The sequence below is a fragment of the Myxocyprinus asiaticus genome, chromosome 7 (assembly GCF_019703515.2).
Source record: "Myxocyprinus asiaticus isolate MX2 ecotype Aquarium Trade chromosome 7, UBuf_Myxa_2, whole genome shotgun sequence".
Lineage (NCBI taxonomy): Eukaryota > Metazoa > Chordata > Actinopteri > Cypriniformes > Catostomidae > Myxocyprinus > Myxocyprinus asiaticus.
In genome coordinates, this window is record NC_059350.1 from 31,606,448 (window position 1) to 31,622,823 (window position 16,376).

The 16,376-nt window shown below is 38.5% G+C and overlaps 1 protein-coding gene across 1 annotated transcript in view; it reads left to right on the forward strand.

The window, feature by feature from the left end:
- LOC127443554 (lipopolysaccharide-responsive and beige-like anchor protein) overlaps window positions 1-16,376 on the forward strand; it is a 309,792-nt gene that overhangs the window by 244,729 nt on the left and 48,687 nt on the right. Inside the window, 4 exon segments of the mRNA XM_051702239.1 lie at window positions 4,677-4,737; window positions 4,740-4,759; window positions 10,884-11,040; window positions 12,182-12,247. Coding sequence (XP_051558199.1) covers window positions 4,677-4,737; window positions 4,740-4,759; window positions 10,884-11,040; window positions 12,182-12,247 — 304 coding nt within the window.

Here is a 16,376-nt window from a genome sequence, read left to right on the forward strand (position 1 = left end):
TGTGCAACATGGTTGTTTCAAGCTGGTCATTAGCTGGTTTACCAGCTTCCATGTTCCAAAAAAAAAGTTTGGACCCACTTTATATTAGGTGGCCTTAAATACTATGTACTTAACCATTTGATACAATGTACTTATAATATAAATACATGTTGTTGCACTGCAATTACATTTAAAGTACCTGCATTTAATTACATTTGTAGTTACACTGTTAACTTTACCCCTAACCCAACCCTTACCCTTACTCCTAAACCTACCCATACCTCATCCTCAGTAGCAGCAAATGTGGATATTTTGCAGAACAACATGTAGTTACACAATGAATACATAGTCTTGCATGTATTTAATGTCAGTACACAGTAGTTAAGGCCACCTAATATAAAGTGTGACCAAAGGTTTCACTACCACAAGCTTGTATGACCAGCTGGTAGCTGGTTTGTTGCCTGTCTTAGATGGTCTAACAGCTTGGATCAACCAATGACCAGCTTAGACCAGCCAAATTACCAACTTAGACCGGCTAATGTCCAGCTTGGACCAGCTTGTGACCAGCTACCAAAGCAGCTACCATGTTCCAAAACACAGCACCAGCTTAAGTTGGATGTTTCAGCAAGGTTACCATGAAGAAAATCTTGTAGCATTTTATTTTCAGCTGTTCCCCATGTCATGGCCTGAGGACTATACCATGAAGCTCGTTGAACAAACTCAGGGTTCCAGGATTGGTTTCGAGTTGACAAAACTAAACCAGTCCAAGAAGCTTAATTGGTAGTACCATGATGCTGCTCATCAACTTTCTCTGTCAACTCAGGCTTTGATCCTGAGTTTAGTATTAGTTCACACATGCGGGCACATGAATGAATAACGTTTGTAGCAAACAGCCAATCGTGTGAAACATGGAGAGAGAGAGAGAGCGCAATTCAGAATCACATCTCATGTCAGTGGGGTTTACCTCTCAGCTAAAGGCAGATCATTATGAAAATATGAAGAATTTAAATAAATTTAAACAGCACAAATAGAGACCGTTATAAAATATGAAAAATGAAAATTGATTTTAGACTACCAGGGATCGCCATGAAATCATGAAGAATTAAAACATTAAAACATTTAAACATTTACACAGCACAAAGGATCACTGTACAATAATGAAGAAATTAAAGACTTACACAGCAAGAGCAAACACCGGGGCTGCTTCGTGAGATCAAGAGGACTGTTGGAAACAAATTCTGAATGTGATAAAAATATAAAACAGCTGTTATATCAATGCGTAAGTGAACTGATATCTGTCCACAACAAGAACACACAGCCTTATTAATTTTAAAAGCTTAAAAACATTATTTAAAATATAAAAGCTTTTAAATTCATTTAAATTACATTTAAATTAATATAGGATATTATTGAATAATAAAAAAGTGAGCAATCGGAATACTGAATGCAATTGGCATGCAATAATAAGACTCTTGCCCGTGAAAGAAGAGGTTTGGGTGGCATTCATTCCTTTTGCCATCTTGTGGAGAGATTAATATTTTAAAATCGACCACTATTGGTAGGTATTATATTAATCCATCTTACTGGCTGTTTTATAGATAGCTTAATATTATATTATGTTTATGTTTTAATGGTTTTGTTTGATTTTTATATGGCTAGAGCAGGTAAATAAAAACCAATTATAGAGTATTTAAATGAAATACAAGACTCCCATCTGCTGAAAATTTATATTTAGACTTTCAATTAAATAATTTATCATGAAGAGTAAATTTTGTGGATTTTAAGTTTTTATTTTTATTTGTTTTCTGTAAAGTGTGCTTTAAGAGACACGGGGGAGTAACTTCATTGCTTCACAGATGTCACTTTACTCACAGCTGATTGGTTCAGCATATGTTGGCGAACTGTTACCCAGAACAAAACCTGCCACGGAGCAGTTTAGCTGTGTAGCGTTAGTTACTGTGGCAATGAATACCAATAAATGCCGAGACTCCTTCATGGTGCCTAAAAACCAGGGTTGAGGCGAACTAAACTGAAATTTACCTGGGTAGCCACCTAAACCAGCTTCGTGGTATAGGCCTCATGTTTGTAGAGCTAAATTAGATAAATAAACAAGTGTCTACACACTCTCATGGCAAAATCGTAAGGATTCAAGTGACTTTTCTAAATTTGGCTAATTTGTATGATATCATACGACTGCAGTGTATTCGTACGACTTTCACTACAGCCAATTATGTCACTGGACATCGTTTCCATCTAATACGCTACAATTACTTGCTTCTTCCACACACAACAGCTTCCTATCATGTTTACACACTCTGCTCCTCGGTTAGGTTTAGATAAGGAGTTTGGTAAGGGCATAATATTAATGAGCATGTCCTTAACACCTCGTGTGTGATACTCATGATTCAGTATTAGACATCCGGGCATTTGCACATGATGAAATCGTACAAATTAATACGAACAAACTCGTACGCAATCATACCAAATAGCCAACTCATAAAATATGTACAAATTTTCATGAGACTGGGTTGCAAGTGTGTAGGTGTATTTGTGACTTTTAGAACGGTGAGTGTATGTTTTCTGGAAAGAGCAGGTACATCTGGGTCTTTTCAGAGAGGTTGGGGAAACCAACAACTGTTAAACTGCTGAATTCTGGTTCTAGTTTTGGTTTTGGGTCTTGAAGGTCAGGACTTTTTTATCCTGAGCAGCTGGGAAAGAGAAGGAAGCTGACTTTGGGTCTTTTGATTGCAGGCTGTGTGTGCAGGCATGTCTCTCAATGTATGTAGAATCCTGTGTCCACGTGTGTGCGTGCAGATCATGGGGTGTATGGAATGTCTCGTGGCAGATTAGGGTCACTCAGGAGACTGGGCCATGTTTATTCAGACGATGATTACTTCCTGTCTTTGCCCTGCCACCACCAAAAAGAACATGACAGGCACAAAAGTTCCCTTAGCACATGAAATAATAAAACAAACACAGTCCTTTTCCTCCAAACAAGCCTCACTTTACTAAAGTCTGATGCTATTCTGACCTTTAAAAGGCTTACATTTAGAGAGAAACCCTTCCACCAACCTCTTCTATATATTCATAGGGACCCCATTATGCAAAATAAAAAAAATTTGGTCACAGCTTGTTGTACAGCCAAATTGCTTTATCAAGGGTTAGAGTAAATCAGGTGACTCATGAAGCATGACTGCGTGTGTGCATGCATGCATACGGGGTATTTCCATCATATAATGTGTAGAATATAAAGAGACCTCATCAGATATGCACTAGTGCTCCTTAAGAGACTGGCCCTGCTAGCATGGCTAACACCCATATAACATTCTCTCCTCATTGGCCGAACGCACTGACCTGAGCACTGCCTCGTTCTTCTGTGGTAGTAAATGTCAGGATAGGATTTAATGAAGATGGGTCAGGTGCCTGGGCAAGATGCATCCACATGTTAGCTTAAACAAACCGTCCCAACCTGACGCGTTTGACGCTAACCCCTACGCCATACTGCTGGATCACATTAGCACACTAGACACAGCATTACAGTAAATTAGACAACCTGTTTTAGCATGAATACTTAGATAATTCTTCACTTATCATTTACAGTAGAACATGTAGCAATAAATCTTTTGAGCCTTTCGGATTTGTTTACTTAATGTTTGTTAGTTTATAAGCTTTGGATTGCATGGAAACGCAATCCTCATTAAACATGGATGAGTTTTGCCCAACACCTCAGAAAAGATTTGGCCAAGAAATGAGGAATTTATGCCACACAGAGTGTAAAATTCCATAGCTTTGAGTAGAAATCACCCAGTCATATAATTTAAATTGGGTGTCTTCCCCTGCGTGGCCTCTTCTGAACCCCACTTCTTTAGAATGGTATTTCCAGACACAGTAGTCCTGTCATCTGTGTTCCATCAATGCCTCTAATGAGATCACTAGTGGATTTACACTATATAAAGAAGAGTTTCTGTGGTGGAGTCTATTGTTACCAGCAAAGTGGACCGAACCAGATCAAAGCAGGAGACAGGGATCAGGAAAGACTGATAAAGAGCAGAATAAGAGTAAGAAACCACGGAAAGGATTGATATAAAGAAGGGCTGGCTGGGCAGAGAGGAAAAAGAGAGAGGCGGAAGAGTGAAGAAATACAATGAGAGGGACATGGAAAGCCTCCTGACTTCCTGTTGCTTTCATACACTGCCAGAGCAGTCAGACATTAGCTGGGACATTTCTGCCATACCTCTGTCTCTTACACTCTCTCTGTAGCGTGGGATCAGGACAGTTTTTCTCTTTACTCATGGAAATCCCATCTGAGATTCACACTGATCTCACATCACACATTGCTGAACATGACCACACTGGACTGTGGGATAGAGGGATACTTGCACTCCAAGACAGAGATGCAAAACCACATGTTTTTGTATGCTCTTGCTTTGAAAACCCTGTCTATATTTCTATATTTTATTTGTCTCCCACACACATTCCCTTTCTCAAATGCACACACGCTTTTACCATTATTATGATCATTATATTCACTTCTACACACACACACACACACACATTATTTTGAGTCCGTATTATTTGATAAAGTCCAGGACTGGTTAGCCACTGTCTCAAGGTGACGTTTATAGTCCTATATCTCTTCATTAGTGCCACCAACCCTCCATAAACCTCCTCCCTGTCTTGCTTTCTCTCTTCCTCAGGCGGTGGAGTCTCAAATCAGAAGTTTTGGGCAGATGCCCTGCCAGCTGCTAATTGAACCCCACGCAGCTCTGCCATGCAGGTGGTGAGTAACACAAAATCACACAGACATTGTTGCAGACTTGCATTACTTTCAATATACAAGATATGCACGTTCAGACATTGACATAAAATATAAACATGTCCTTTAATGACTTATATATTGTCTGATACATGCCAGCCAGTGTTTCTGAAACCACAACCACAGTACAGTTTGTATTGCAATCTAATAAGATGATCAACCGATTTCACTTCTTGAGTTTAATCAGACTTCCTAACTGGCTAAGTATTTCGATGGATCTGACTTCATTTAAAAGCAGATTTATATAAAAACAGTTACACTGAAGCTGATCTCTTCATCTGTAACTAGAGCTTTGTTCCAAAACCTACCGAGGCAGCATTTTAAGGCATCATAGGCTTTCTTCTTATTCAAAGGCTGTTTCAGGTAGGAACAACAGCTTAATTATGCTGCCCCCTAAGATACCTCATATTGGCCAAATTCTAACACACTGTCTACACCAGACACATCCGTTTACGCGCAGCAACATCTTGAGGCCGTCTACACTGAAAATGTCGAAGTGAACATTCTAAATGACATGGACCAATCAGCTGTGAGCTCGAGTAGAACTCAGCAATGGTAAAATGCGTGAATAACCTGTATTCTACTTCATTTTTAATGGAAATCCACTGCTATAAATATTTACTTATTATGTTATTATTATTGTTGTTGTGTTGCTAAAACTGCATATAAATGTGATTAGAAATAAAATTATTTTAATTAGTACACCAGAGACCAGAAACCAGAAACATCACCTGCTGGCTTTAATGTAACCGTCAGAAGTTATTTAAATATGTAAAAAATACATTTCATGGCAGATATTTCACCACAGTTTACTATAAACATTTTACAGTGAGAATAATTTCCTAATTTGTGTCAACATATCAAAACAACAGTTATGAAAAAGAAAATGTAATAAAGATGCACATCGATTTGTCTTTAGCAGGCTTCAGTGAACAACATCCAGTAGAACATTTAGTCCAAAAGTGTACACATTAAGGCAAGGCAAGTTTATTTATATAGCACGTTTCATACACAAAGGCAATTCAAGATGCTTTACATAAAAATGTTTTTTTTTTTAATTATTTATATATATATATATATATATATATATATATATATATATATATATATATATATACATATAAGATACATAAAAAATCATTTAAAAATCAATTAAGAACAAGAAATAAAAAGAGAATGTAATAAAATTAGGTAAGAAAAATGATCAAAATTAATAAAAAATAAAGAGAATACAGAAATAAAATTATGCAGAACAATCAGTAAGTGCAGCACAATATCAGTGAATAAATGCACAGCTAAATAAATGTGTTTTCAGTTTGGATTTGAATGTGGCTACTGTTGGGGCACGTCTAACCTCTTCTGGAAGCTGGTTCCAGCTGCGGGTGGCATAATAGCTAAATGCTGTCTCACCTTGTTTTGAGTGAAACTGACTTGATCCTAATGAACTGAGAGGTCTATTCAGCAAGCATATCTGCAATGTATTTAGGTCCTAGGCCATTGAGTGATTTATAAATGAGTAATAGTACTTTAAAATCAATTCTAAATGTAACTGGAAGCTAGTGCAAAGACATGAGGACTGTAATAATATGCTCAGATTTTTTGGTTTGGGTAAGAATCCTGGCAGCAGCCTTTTGAATGAGCTGCAGGTGTCATTCAAGGTCATGAGGAGGACAGCTCAATATTAAGAGAAATATTGATTGATTCACATTTGTTTACTTAACATTTCTTCAGAAAGCATTGTCATTCATGTCCACTGAATGACACTACTCTTTAATACTCTCATATTGTGCAAGTTATATGCATACAGAACGGGGGAGGCCGGTGTTAAATCTTCTAATGTCCATATGCCAAACATTTTTTTTACAAGATGTCATTACAACATGTGTGTCATCCCCTCGCATCCCCCAACATCTTGAGCACTGAACGCGTCACAATAGATGTTTAGTGTAGACAGCATCAGTGATTATAATGGGAAATATTTGCTTTTGACGCGACTCTCGTGTCTGTATCCAAGATGGCGGAAGAGGCACGAACATTTTTTATTGGAAATAAACCTATATTTCATTTAAAACTGAAAAGAAATTATGCAAAATTCCAGTATAATTGAAAATTTATTATTTTACCCAAAATTTGCTTGTATTTTTATGCTTATTAGAGTATTGTGCTGTTAGCTTAACAACATGCTAACATCAAAAATTCTAGTCTCCTATGCAGAGCATTATTTGTGTGGTGCATTCCCTAAATAGTGCAGTCCAAACTTGTCATTTATGAGGTTCTATGAAAGCATGCCTTAAGCCCAAAGTATTCTTCGGTTAGATGCGTAAGCTAGGCATCTGTTTACTGAACGTGTGGCACAAATTTAGTCATCAGCAGAAGCTCAAACACTTAACACATGCGGCCTGATATATCTAACAGCATGTACTCCGAATGTACAGGATGCGCATGTGCCTGGAATTATTTGCAATAATTAGTGGGTCCACAAGGTGGCAACACTCACAATTGAGCTGTTGCTTTCACGAATTAGTGTAAGAAGATGTTATCGCTGCTAAACAACATGAGACAAATGAGGAAACAACAATAGTGGATGTGCACCTCAAGAGCGCATGTGTGAGGAGGTCAGGAGATACCTGCATTTGTAAAACTTGAGTCTGAAGGAATATAAAGACACTTTTATGAGTCTAAACTCCTGAAGAGAAATAGTCCAGTATCTTATAGCAGTTGTAGTGTGCATGTGCCAACCGCCTGTGTGTGCACGCAGTCAAATGGAGTATACTTTATTTTGAAAGACTGAGCATTCAACTGTAAGCATTCGCTAAGCATTCACGTCAAAACTGAAGTATACTTTGGGCTTTAGGAGGCAGCTACATGGACAGTGGGTAGTGAGGCAGCTCACTTGGTTTTGGAAAAGAGTTTAGGATTCCTTATAAACTGTTTATAAGGAATGTGCACTGGAGCCATCTTTCTAAAAGTTGCCCAATTAAATCACCCAATCACTGTCTCCTGCTCTGCTTTACCTCACCTCTCTTCTCTCCACCACTTCTCCTTTCCTCTCTCAGTGAGCCCCCATCGTGAGAAAGGATCCCAGCACTGGGAAAAGCCCTGTGGTTTGCGGAGAGCTCTGAGGTGATAGGGTTCTTAGTCTAGAAATTGAGAGACTGTGGGTAATGGCCTAGAAACCCCCATTAGCTGTGTGTTTCTGTGGCGATGACAGCCCCTGCCTGAGATGTCTGCTCAGAAAGCTAATACACTCTCTTCTAAATGTCCACATGCCAATATTGTTATAGTCTCAGAATTAGATTTCAGACTTGAGATACCAGTGAGAATCAAATATTTTAGCACAGCCTGGAAAACTGGTAAATGATCTCTCAATCCTTAGCACACAGTGTAAGAACTCTTAAAGACTAGGACAAGCTAGAAAGATGTCACTCTCTGAACAGGAGATGTCATGTCAGAGTGAGGTTACAATCAAGGGATGTGGATACAGTTATTTCTCTCCTAATAAAGTTCCCTGTTGTCAGAAGTGCTAGTATCCTGTCAAGCTTGGGAGCTGGCACCCCAAATCTCATCATTCACGCTATAGGCAAACACCATAGGCGCATTAGGTGTGTGCGTCTCACTAATAGATGGGCTGCATCCGAAACCTTAAAAATACAGACTTATCAGGCAGGATCCAGAGGTAGGAAGGCGTCAAAGTGCCTTAGAAGCTAGTCTGAAATCAGTTTCCTTAAAAAGTACTTTAATGCAAAACCACTTTTAAATGTATAGTCTAAAATTATTTAAGAAATAGTCTGTTAAACTAATGCCTGACTAAGCCGTAACAAAAAAAAAAAAAAAAAAAAAACATGCCTAAAACAAAAGCAAAGACTTGTCTTATATTAAAATGACATTCAAAGTTAATTTGATCCTTTATCTGGATCATGCACTCATACAGTCCATGCAATATGGTCCCCTGTCTCTCGCTATTTTTCTTTTTCGTGTTTCCTGAAGGTTAATAAGAGTATATCCTCTGTTTAATGACACTTACAGGCTGAACACTATTTAAGAGGTGCTAGCTGTCTGTTTAATTTACTGCAGGCACACCAATTAGCCCTGTCTTCATACTGTGTCTAAAAATCACACACACATGTCAGGATTAGAAATCACAGACATAAGACAACAGTAAGGCTAATTTAGAGTAGAGTTTAATGGTGATGTTGAGAGAGGAGCCTACTAAGAGTTCTGCAAAAGATATAGGAGCTTATTTGTAATAATATGATAAATACTGTTCGTTTAAATTAGTTTTATTTCTTTCATGTAATTAATCTGTACAGATTATGCTGTATGTAAATGTATTTATGAAGCAGTAACCAATCAAATCGTTCATAGAGTGTGACAGTGCAGCTGCCCAGACCTGACCCAGTTTGAACACTATCTCCTGTCTTTACAAACACAGTTCTGCCTCAACGAGGAAGTCAACTTGATGGTTGGATGACTTTGCTGCCAAGTAATCAAACAGCTGTGTGTGTGTGTGTGTGTGTGTGTGTGTGTGTGTGTGTGTGTGTGTGTGTGTGTGTGTGTGTGTGTGTGCATGTGCGTGTGCGTGTACATGCACCTCTTTTAGCTTCTGCAGTTTTGTAGAGAGGAAGGCAGGAGAAAGAAAATTATAATGTTACTAATGGAGTTTGGAATATTCTGTGGCAACCTAAAGGAAAGCTCTGATCTTTTGCAACTTTAGACCTTTGGAAACTGTTTTCCTTCTGTTTATCCTCTTACTCATTACACTCAGTAACAAGTATCATAACATGCCTAGCAAAAACATTTCTGAAATTCTCTAAAGGTCCAGTAATTTCAGATCTATCATTGATTTCTTTGAAACGGAAGTGTGCAGCTGCTTTGATCTTTTTGTTCTCTCCTCCCCTATTCTCCAGCTTTAACTTACTTCAGCATTGCATGTTAAATGTCCATTCACTTAATTGCTTAGTTTAATATTTGGAGCATATCTGGAATTATAAAGAACTTCATGACTAATATATGCCATTTAAGCAATAAGGCATAAGAGGCCCTGCAATATTGCGAAAATGTAGTGGAGTACCTGTAACCCCTTTTGCCATGACTATATTTACAATATAGTACGGTTTTAGGTGCCATATTTGCTTTTTAAAACCGTTTCTACATAATAAAAATATTAATGACACAAATTGTCATTAAAAGATTATTTTAATTTAGTAATTATTTCATTACTCTGACACCTTTGTGTGAGAAGAAATAGTCCATATGACATGTTAAGTAAGGTTAATTGCTAATAGCTTTATAACACTGCAAAGGCGGCATAGAAACTGCATCTTAAGTGGCATGTACTGTATATATAACAAAAAGGTGCATTTACACAGAATTTTAATTCTGCACAGAGGTGCCATAAATGTATTTGCACAGAAATTACAATGCAAAAATAATTTTATGAAAATATGAAATATGAAATTATAAATATAGAAACAAATAAATGTATCAATTATAAGCAAAATATGAAAATATAGATTATAAAATATATAATCTGCCACAGAGTGGCTGCACTGATGTTGCATTTCATTTATACATATCCAAAGCAGCATCATAGATGCCTTTGATACTACAGGCTAAGGTGGGTCACGGCTGGCATATTTTAATTTGGCTTTAAGGCGTCATGTGTCTTACCACAGAATTGTGAGGTGACACTGAACAGCCTTAACTCGGCTGTGTAAAGACGCTGGGTGCTGCGCAGTGATATACACAGTAGCTAGGTAAACAGGTGTTTCAGGTCATAGCTATAACTATACAATATTGTGTCTTTTAGCTTGGCTGAAACACTGTATAGACCAGTTACCCTCAAGAACCACATCAGTTTTGTTATAACGTGTTAGGGCTTCATGAAGATTTTGAATGCATCACCTCCGACCTCAGTCTCAACTTTTGAGCTCTTTTGCGCTCTTCTTTCTTTCGCTGCCTAATTTCCTCTCTTCCTACTTTTTCCTCTTCTCTCTCCCTCCCTCCCAAATCTCTCTCTTTTCCCCCGCACTCCCTCACTTCCTGCTGATGATGGCACTCATGAACTCAACAGTATCTCCTTCTCCAGACCCCACTGATGTTCACAGAGCAGATGCAGCAGGATGTCATTATGGTCCTAAATTTCCCATCCAACTCGCCTGTCACCCATGTGGCTGCCAACACCGTCACCGTCACCGTCACCGCCAACCGCCTCTTCGCTGTCAATAAGTGGCATGGACTTACTGGTGAGCGATATAAATTATACAGAAAAGGCATTTGGTAACACAATTTATGTTGGAGAAGAATTTTACTGTTGAAGAAGTTGTCAGTCTGATAAGTCATGTGGTCTATTCATTTATACTCTATTATGCTGGTCAGTTACCTCATTAAGTGTATTTGATGTTAAAGTTTGATGTTAGGATTTTTACACGTTCTGTGATACAAACCTCAGTGGAGATGGGCTTTATCCCTCTCAACTCTTTGGATAATCATCAGTTCCTTGGACATTGATATCTCTGCTTGGATCAGATGTGACACTTCCTCTGCCTTGCATTCAGCTTCCTGTCCACCTATGTTTATCAGCCTCTCCCTGATTTTATGTTTATTAAAGATCAGTTGCATAGAGGGAGGTGCTAAGAGACTCTCACCAGAGAGTGGGAGGGTATTTCTCAGAGTTTACACTTTACCTTTTGAAGCTCTCTTCAGGTACAACTGTTTTAGATGATGATATATGTACAACAAAGGCTGATAACAACAAAAAAAGATTTACATGCAAAAAAGTAAAGAAACAACTCCACTCTTGAAGTCACAACATAAATATGCACACAGGAAGTTTTACAAGCTTAAAGAACAGCAATTAAGGCGTTTCCATGCAACATGAAATTCTGATAGCATGTAAAAAATCTAGGAGCTCTGATCGGTTTTCCTTAAATTGTTCATATTTGGGGAACAGTCATTAACGGTTTTAGCGTTTACATGACTTTACACATTGTTGACTTATTAAGCATAATTGTCTAAGATTGTGCATGTAAATGACTGTGCATCTAAATGACAGTTTTAGTGTAATTAATTGACTACTTCGTGCAGGGCACAATTTTGAGTCAAGATAGCGTGGTGATATACAGGACAAAATGTATTTGTGGGAATCTACATTGTCCACAAGTTTTATAGTTTATTGTTTTGTTCCATCTCTTTTTGTATTAGTTTTTGTTCCAGCTAATGTGGAACAGAAGAGCTGTGTTTTTGTTTTTATTATTATTAGTGTGCTGTGGTAAATGACTGTTCCGTGACTTCTATAAATAAGCATGCTGATGGTACAAAAGATTAAATCTATTTATCATCTGTCCTCTTTCTCTATTTCTCTCTCTTTCTCCCTGTCTCTCTTAGGTCATCAAGGCTTCTCTGTGCAAGACCAGCAGTACCAGTTACCAGTGGAGATTGACCCTTTGATAGGTCTGTGGCTCGTCAGTCGTCAGCAGAGTGATTTGTGATTGGCTGTTGTGAGTTGTGCGTGCTTGGCCCTTGGGAGGAGATCAGTGCTATTTTTCACCCAACCGCCATTCAGTTTGAGATCAGCATTTGCATGCAAATTGGAAAGCAATGAGCTGTAGCTTAGCCTGTACATAATCAGTGCTTTCTCGCTCCCTCTCTCTCTCTCTGTCTCTTTCTCTTTCTCTCTCTGCCCTGTCAGACTGAATGAATATGAATGGTGTAATAATGTCTGATTGAAGCCGCATGGCATACGCTGTCAGGACAATATGACCTCCTTTCATTCCTCCGACCTGTTGATGAGGAAGAAAAGAGGATAGAGTGATGAGAGGGAGATTAGGATGTGTGGAAACATATTGCTGAAGCCTTTCTGAATTTTCTCTCTCTGTCTTTTTTTCTGTTCTCATTCATATACAATCAAAATATATGTTGGTCTCCTGATTTCGCTGTTTGTCTCTTCATGGCTGCCCTTCAAATGCTTACCCATGTCTGTGTGTATGTCTGCAGCCAAGGTTCATCAGCCTGATGCATATTGCACACTTTTATGGTGTTTTTGTCCTGAAACAATAAAAGAATTTGTCACTCCTCATCTGTCCCATTCTCTCTTGCTCCACAACCTTCATCATTACCTCACTTTAATCATATTGGAGCCTTTTGTATTCCTTCTTTGTGAAGAGTCTGATTGTTAAGAAACATGAATTTGCATTTCAATTGCAACTAGTGACAATCAGATAGATGTGAGACCAAATAGATTATATTTGGCTATTTTAAGATCAGCAGCGTCACGATTATTAACTAATCATCTGATCGGAGTTATTTGATCTAACCACAGTTATTTGAGATAACTGTGATTATTGTGCACTTCAAATTCCAATCACATTTTAATGCCCAAATAAGGGAATTTTAAGCTAATATATACAGTTGTGCTAAAAAGTTTGCATAGCCTTGGAGAACTAGTAATATACAGGTGCATCTCAATAAATTAGAATGTCGTGGAAAAGTTCATTTATTTCAGTAATTCAACTCAAATTGTGAAACTCGTGTATTAAATAAATTCAATGCACACAGACTGAAGTAGTTTAAGTCTTTGGTTCTTTTAATTGTGATGATTTTGGCTCACATTTAACAAAAACCCACCAATTCACTATTTCAAAAAATTAGAATATTTTGACATGCCAATCAGCTAATCAACTCAAAACACCTGCAAAGGTTTCCTGAGCCTTCAAAATGGTCTCTCAGTTTGGTTCACTAGGCTACAAAATCATGGGGAAGACTGCTGATCTGACAGTTGTCCAGAAGACAATCAATGACACCCTTCACAAGGAGGGTAAGCCACAAACATTCATTGCCAAAGAAGCTGGCTGTTCACAGAGTGCTGTATCCAAGCATGTTAACAGAAAGTTGAGTAGAAGGAAAAAGTGTTGAAGAAAAAGATGCACAACCAACCGAGAGAACCGCAGCCTTATGATTGTCCAGCAAAATCGATTCAAGAATTTGGGTGAACTTCACAAGGAATGGACTGAGGCTGGGGTCAAGGCATGTCAAGGAATTTGGCTACAGTTGTCGTATTCCTCTTGTTAAGCCACTCCTGAACCACAGACAACGTCAGAGGCGTCTTACCTGGGCTAAGGAGAAGAAGAACTGGACTGTTGCCCAGTGTTCCAAAGTCCTCTTTTCAGATGAGAGCAAGTTTTGTATTTCATTTGGAAACCAAGGTCCTAGAGTCTGGAGGAAGGGTGGAGAAGCTCATAGCCCAAGATGCTTGAAGTCCAGTGTTAAGTTTCCACAGTCTCTGATGATTTGGGGTGCAATGTCATCTGCTGGTGTTGGTCCATTGTGTTTTTTGAAAACCAAAGTCACTGCACCCATTTACCAAGAAATATTGGAGCACTTCAGGCTTCCTTCTGCTGACCAGCTTTTTAAAGATGCTGATTTCATTTTCCAGCTGGATTTGGCACCTGCCCACACTGCCAAAAGCACCAAAAGTTGGTTAAATGACCATGGTGTTGGTGTGCTTGACTGGCCAGCAAACTCACCAGACCTGAACCCTATAGAGAATCTATGGGGTATTGTCAAGAGGAAAATGAGAAACAAGAGACCAAAAAATGCAGATGAGCTGAAGGCCACTGTCAAAGAAACCTGGGCTTCCATACCGCCTCAGCAGTGCCACAAACTGATCACCTCCATGCCACGCCGAATTGAGGCAGTAATTAAAGCAAAAGGAGCCCCTACCAAGTATTGAGTACATATACAGTAAATGAACATACTTTCCAGAAGGCCAACATTTCACAAAAAATGTTTTTTTTATTGGTCTTATGATGTATTCTAATTTTTTGAGATAGTGAATTGGTGGGTTTTTGTTAAATGTGAGCCAAAATCATCACAATTAAAAGAACCAAAGACTTAAACTACTTCAGTCTGTGTGCACTGAATTTATTTAATACCCGAGTTTCACAATTTGAGTTGAATTACTGAAATAAATGAACTTTCCCATGACATTCTAATTTATTGAGATGCACCTGTATGTACCATTTTTAAAGAAAACATGAGTGAGCAGGCAAAAAACATTTCTTTAATTTCTTATGGGATTCATATTCAACTGTAGGTTATAACAGAATGGCACAATCATAAAACAAAACATGGCAACAAAGAAAAAAAAAAAGAAATGACCCCTGTTCAAAAGTCTGCATGCCCTTAGTTCTTAATACTGTGTATTGCCCCCTTTAGCATCAATGACAGCGTGCAGTCTTTTGTAATAGTTGTCTATGAGGCCCCAAATTCTTGCAGGTGGTATAGCTGCCCATTCGTCTTGGCAAAATGCCTCCAGGTCATGCAAAGTCTTTGGTCGTCTTGCATGAACTACATGTTTGAGATCTCCCCAGAGTGGCTCGATGATATTAAGGTCAGGAGACTGTGATGGCCACTCCAGAACCTTCATCTTTTTCTGCTGTAACCACTGGAGGGTCAACTTGGCCTTGTGCTAAGGGTCATTGTCGTGCTGCAAAGTCCAAGAGCGTTCTATGCGCAGCTTTCGTGCAGAAGAATGCAAACTGTCTGCTAGTATTTTCTGATAACATGCTGCATTCATCTTGCCATCAATTTGCACAAGATTCCCCGTGCCTTTAGAGCTCACACACCCCCAAAACATCAGTGAGCCACCACCATGCTTCACAGTGGGGATGGTATTCTTTTCACTATAGGCCTTGTTGACCTCTCTCCAAACATAGTGCTTATGGTTGTGACCATAAAGCTCTGTTTTGATCTCGTCACTGCAAATTACAGTGTGCCAGAAGCTGTGAGGTGTGTCAAGGTGTTTTTTTTTTTGTGGCACTGGCACAGTAAAGGCTTCTTTCTGGCAACTCGACCATGCAGCTCATTTTTGTTCAAGTATCATCGTATTGTGCTCCTTGAAACAACCACACTGTTTTTTTTCCAGAGTAGCCTGTATTTCTCCTGAGGTTACCTGTGGGGTTTTTCTTTGTATTCTGGCAGTTGTGGCTGAAATCTTTCTTGGTCTACCTGACCTTGGCTTGGTATCAAGAGATCCCCAGATTTTCCACTTCTTAATAAGTGATTGAACAGTACTGACTTGCATTTTCAAGGCTTTGGATATCTTTTTATATCCTTTTCCATCTTTATAAAGTTCCATTACCTTGCTACGCAGGTCTTTTGACAGTTCTTTTCTGCTCCCCATGGCTCAGTATCTAGCCTGCTCAGTGCATCCACGTGAGAGCTAAAACTCATTGACTATTTATACACAGACACTAATTGCAATATAAAAAGCCACAGGTGTGGGAAATTAACCTTTAATTGCCATTTAAACCTGTGTGTGTCACCTTGTGTGTCTGTAACAAGGCCAAACATTCAAGGGTATGTAAACTTTTGATCAGGGCCATTTGGGTGATTCCTGTTACCATTATGATTTAAAAAGAAGCCAAAAAACTATGTGATAATAAATGGCTTCATATGATCACTATCCTTAAATAAAAGACAGTTTTTTTGCATGATCAGTCATATTTTCAAAATCAATGCCAAAATATAACAATTTCTGCCAGGGTATGCAAACTTTTGAGCACAACTGTAAATGCCATCA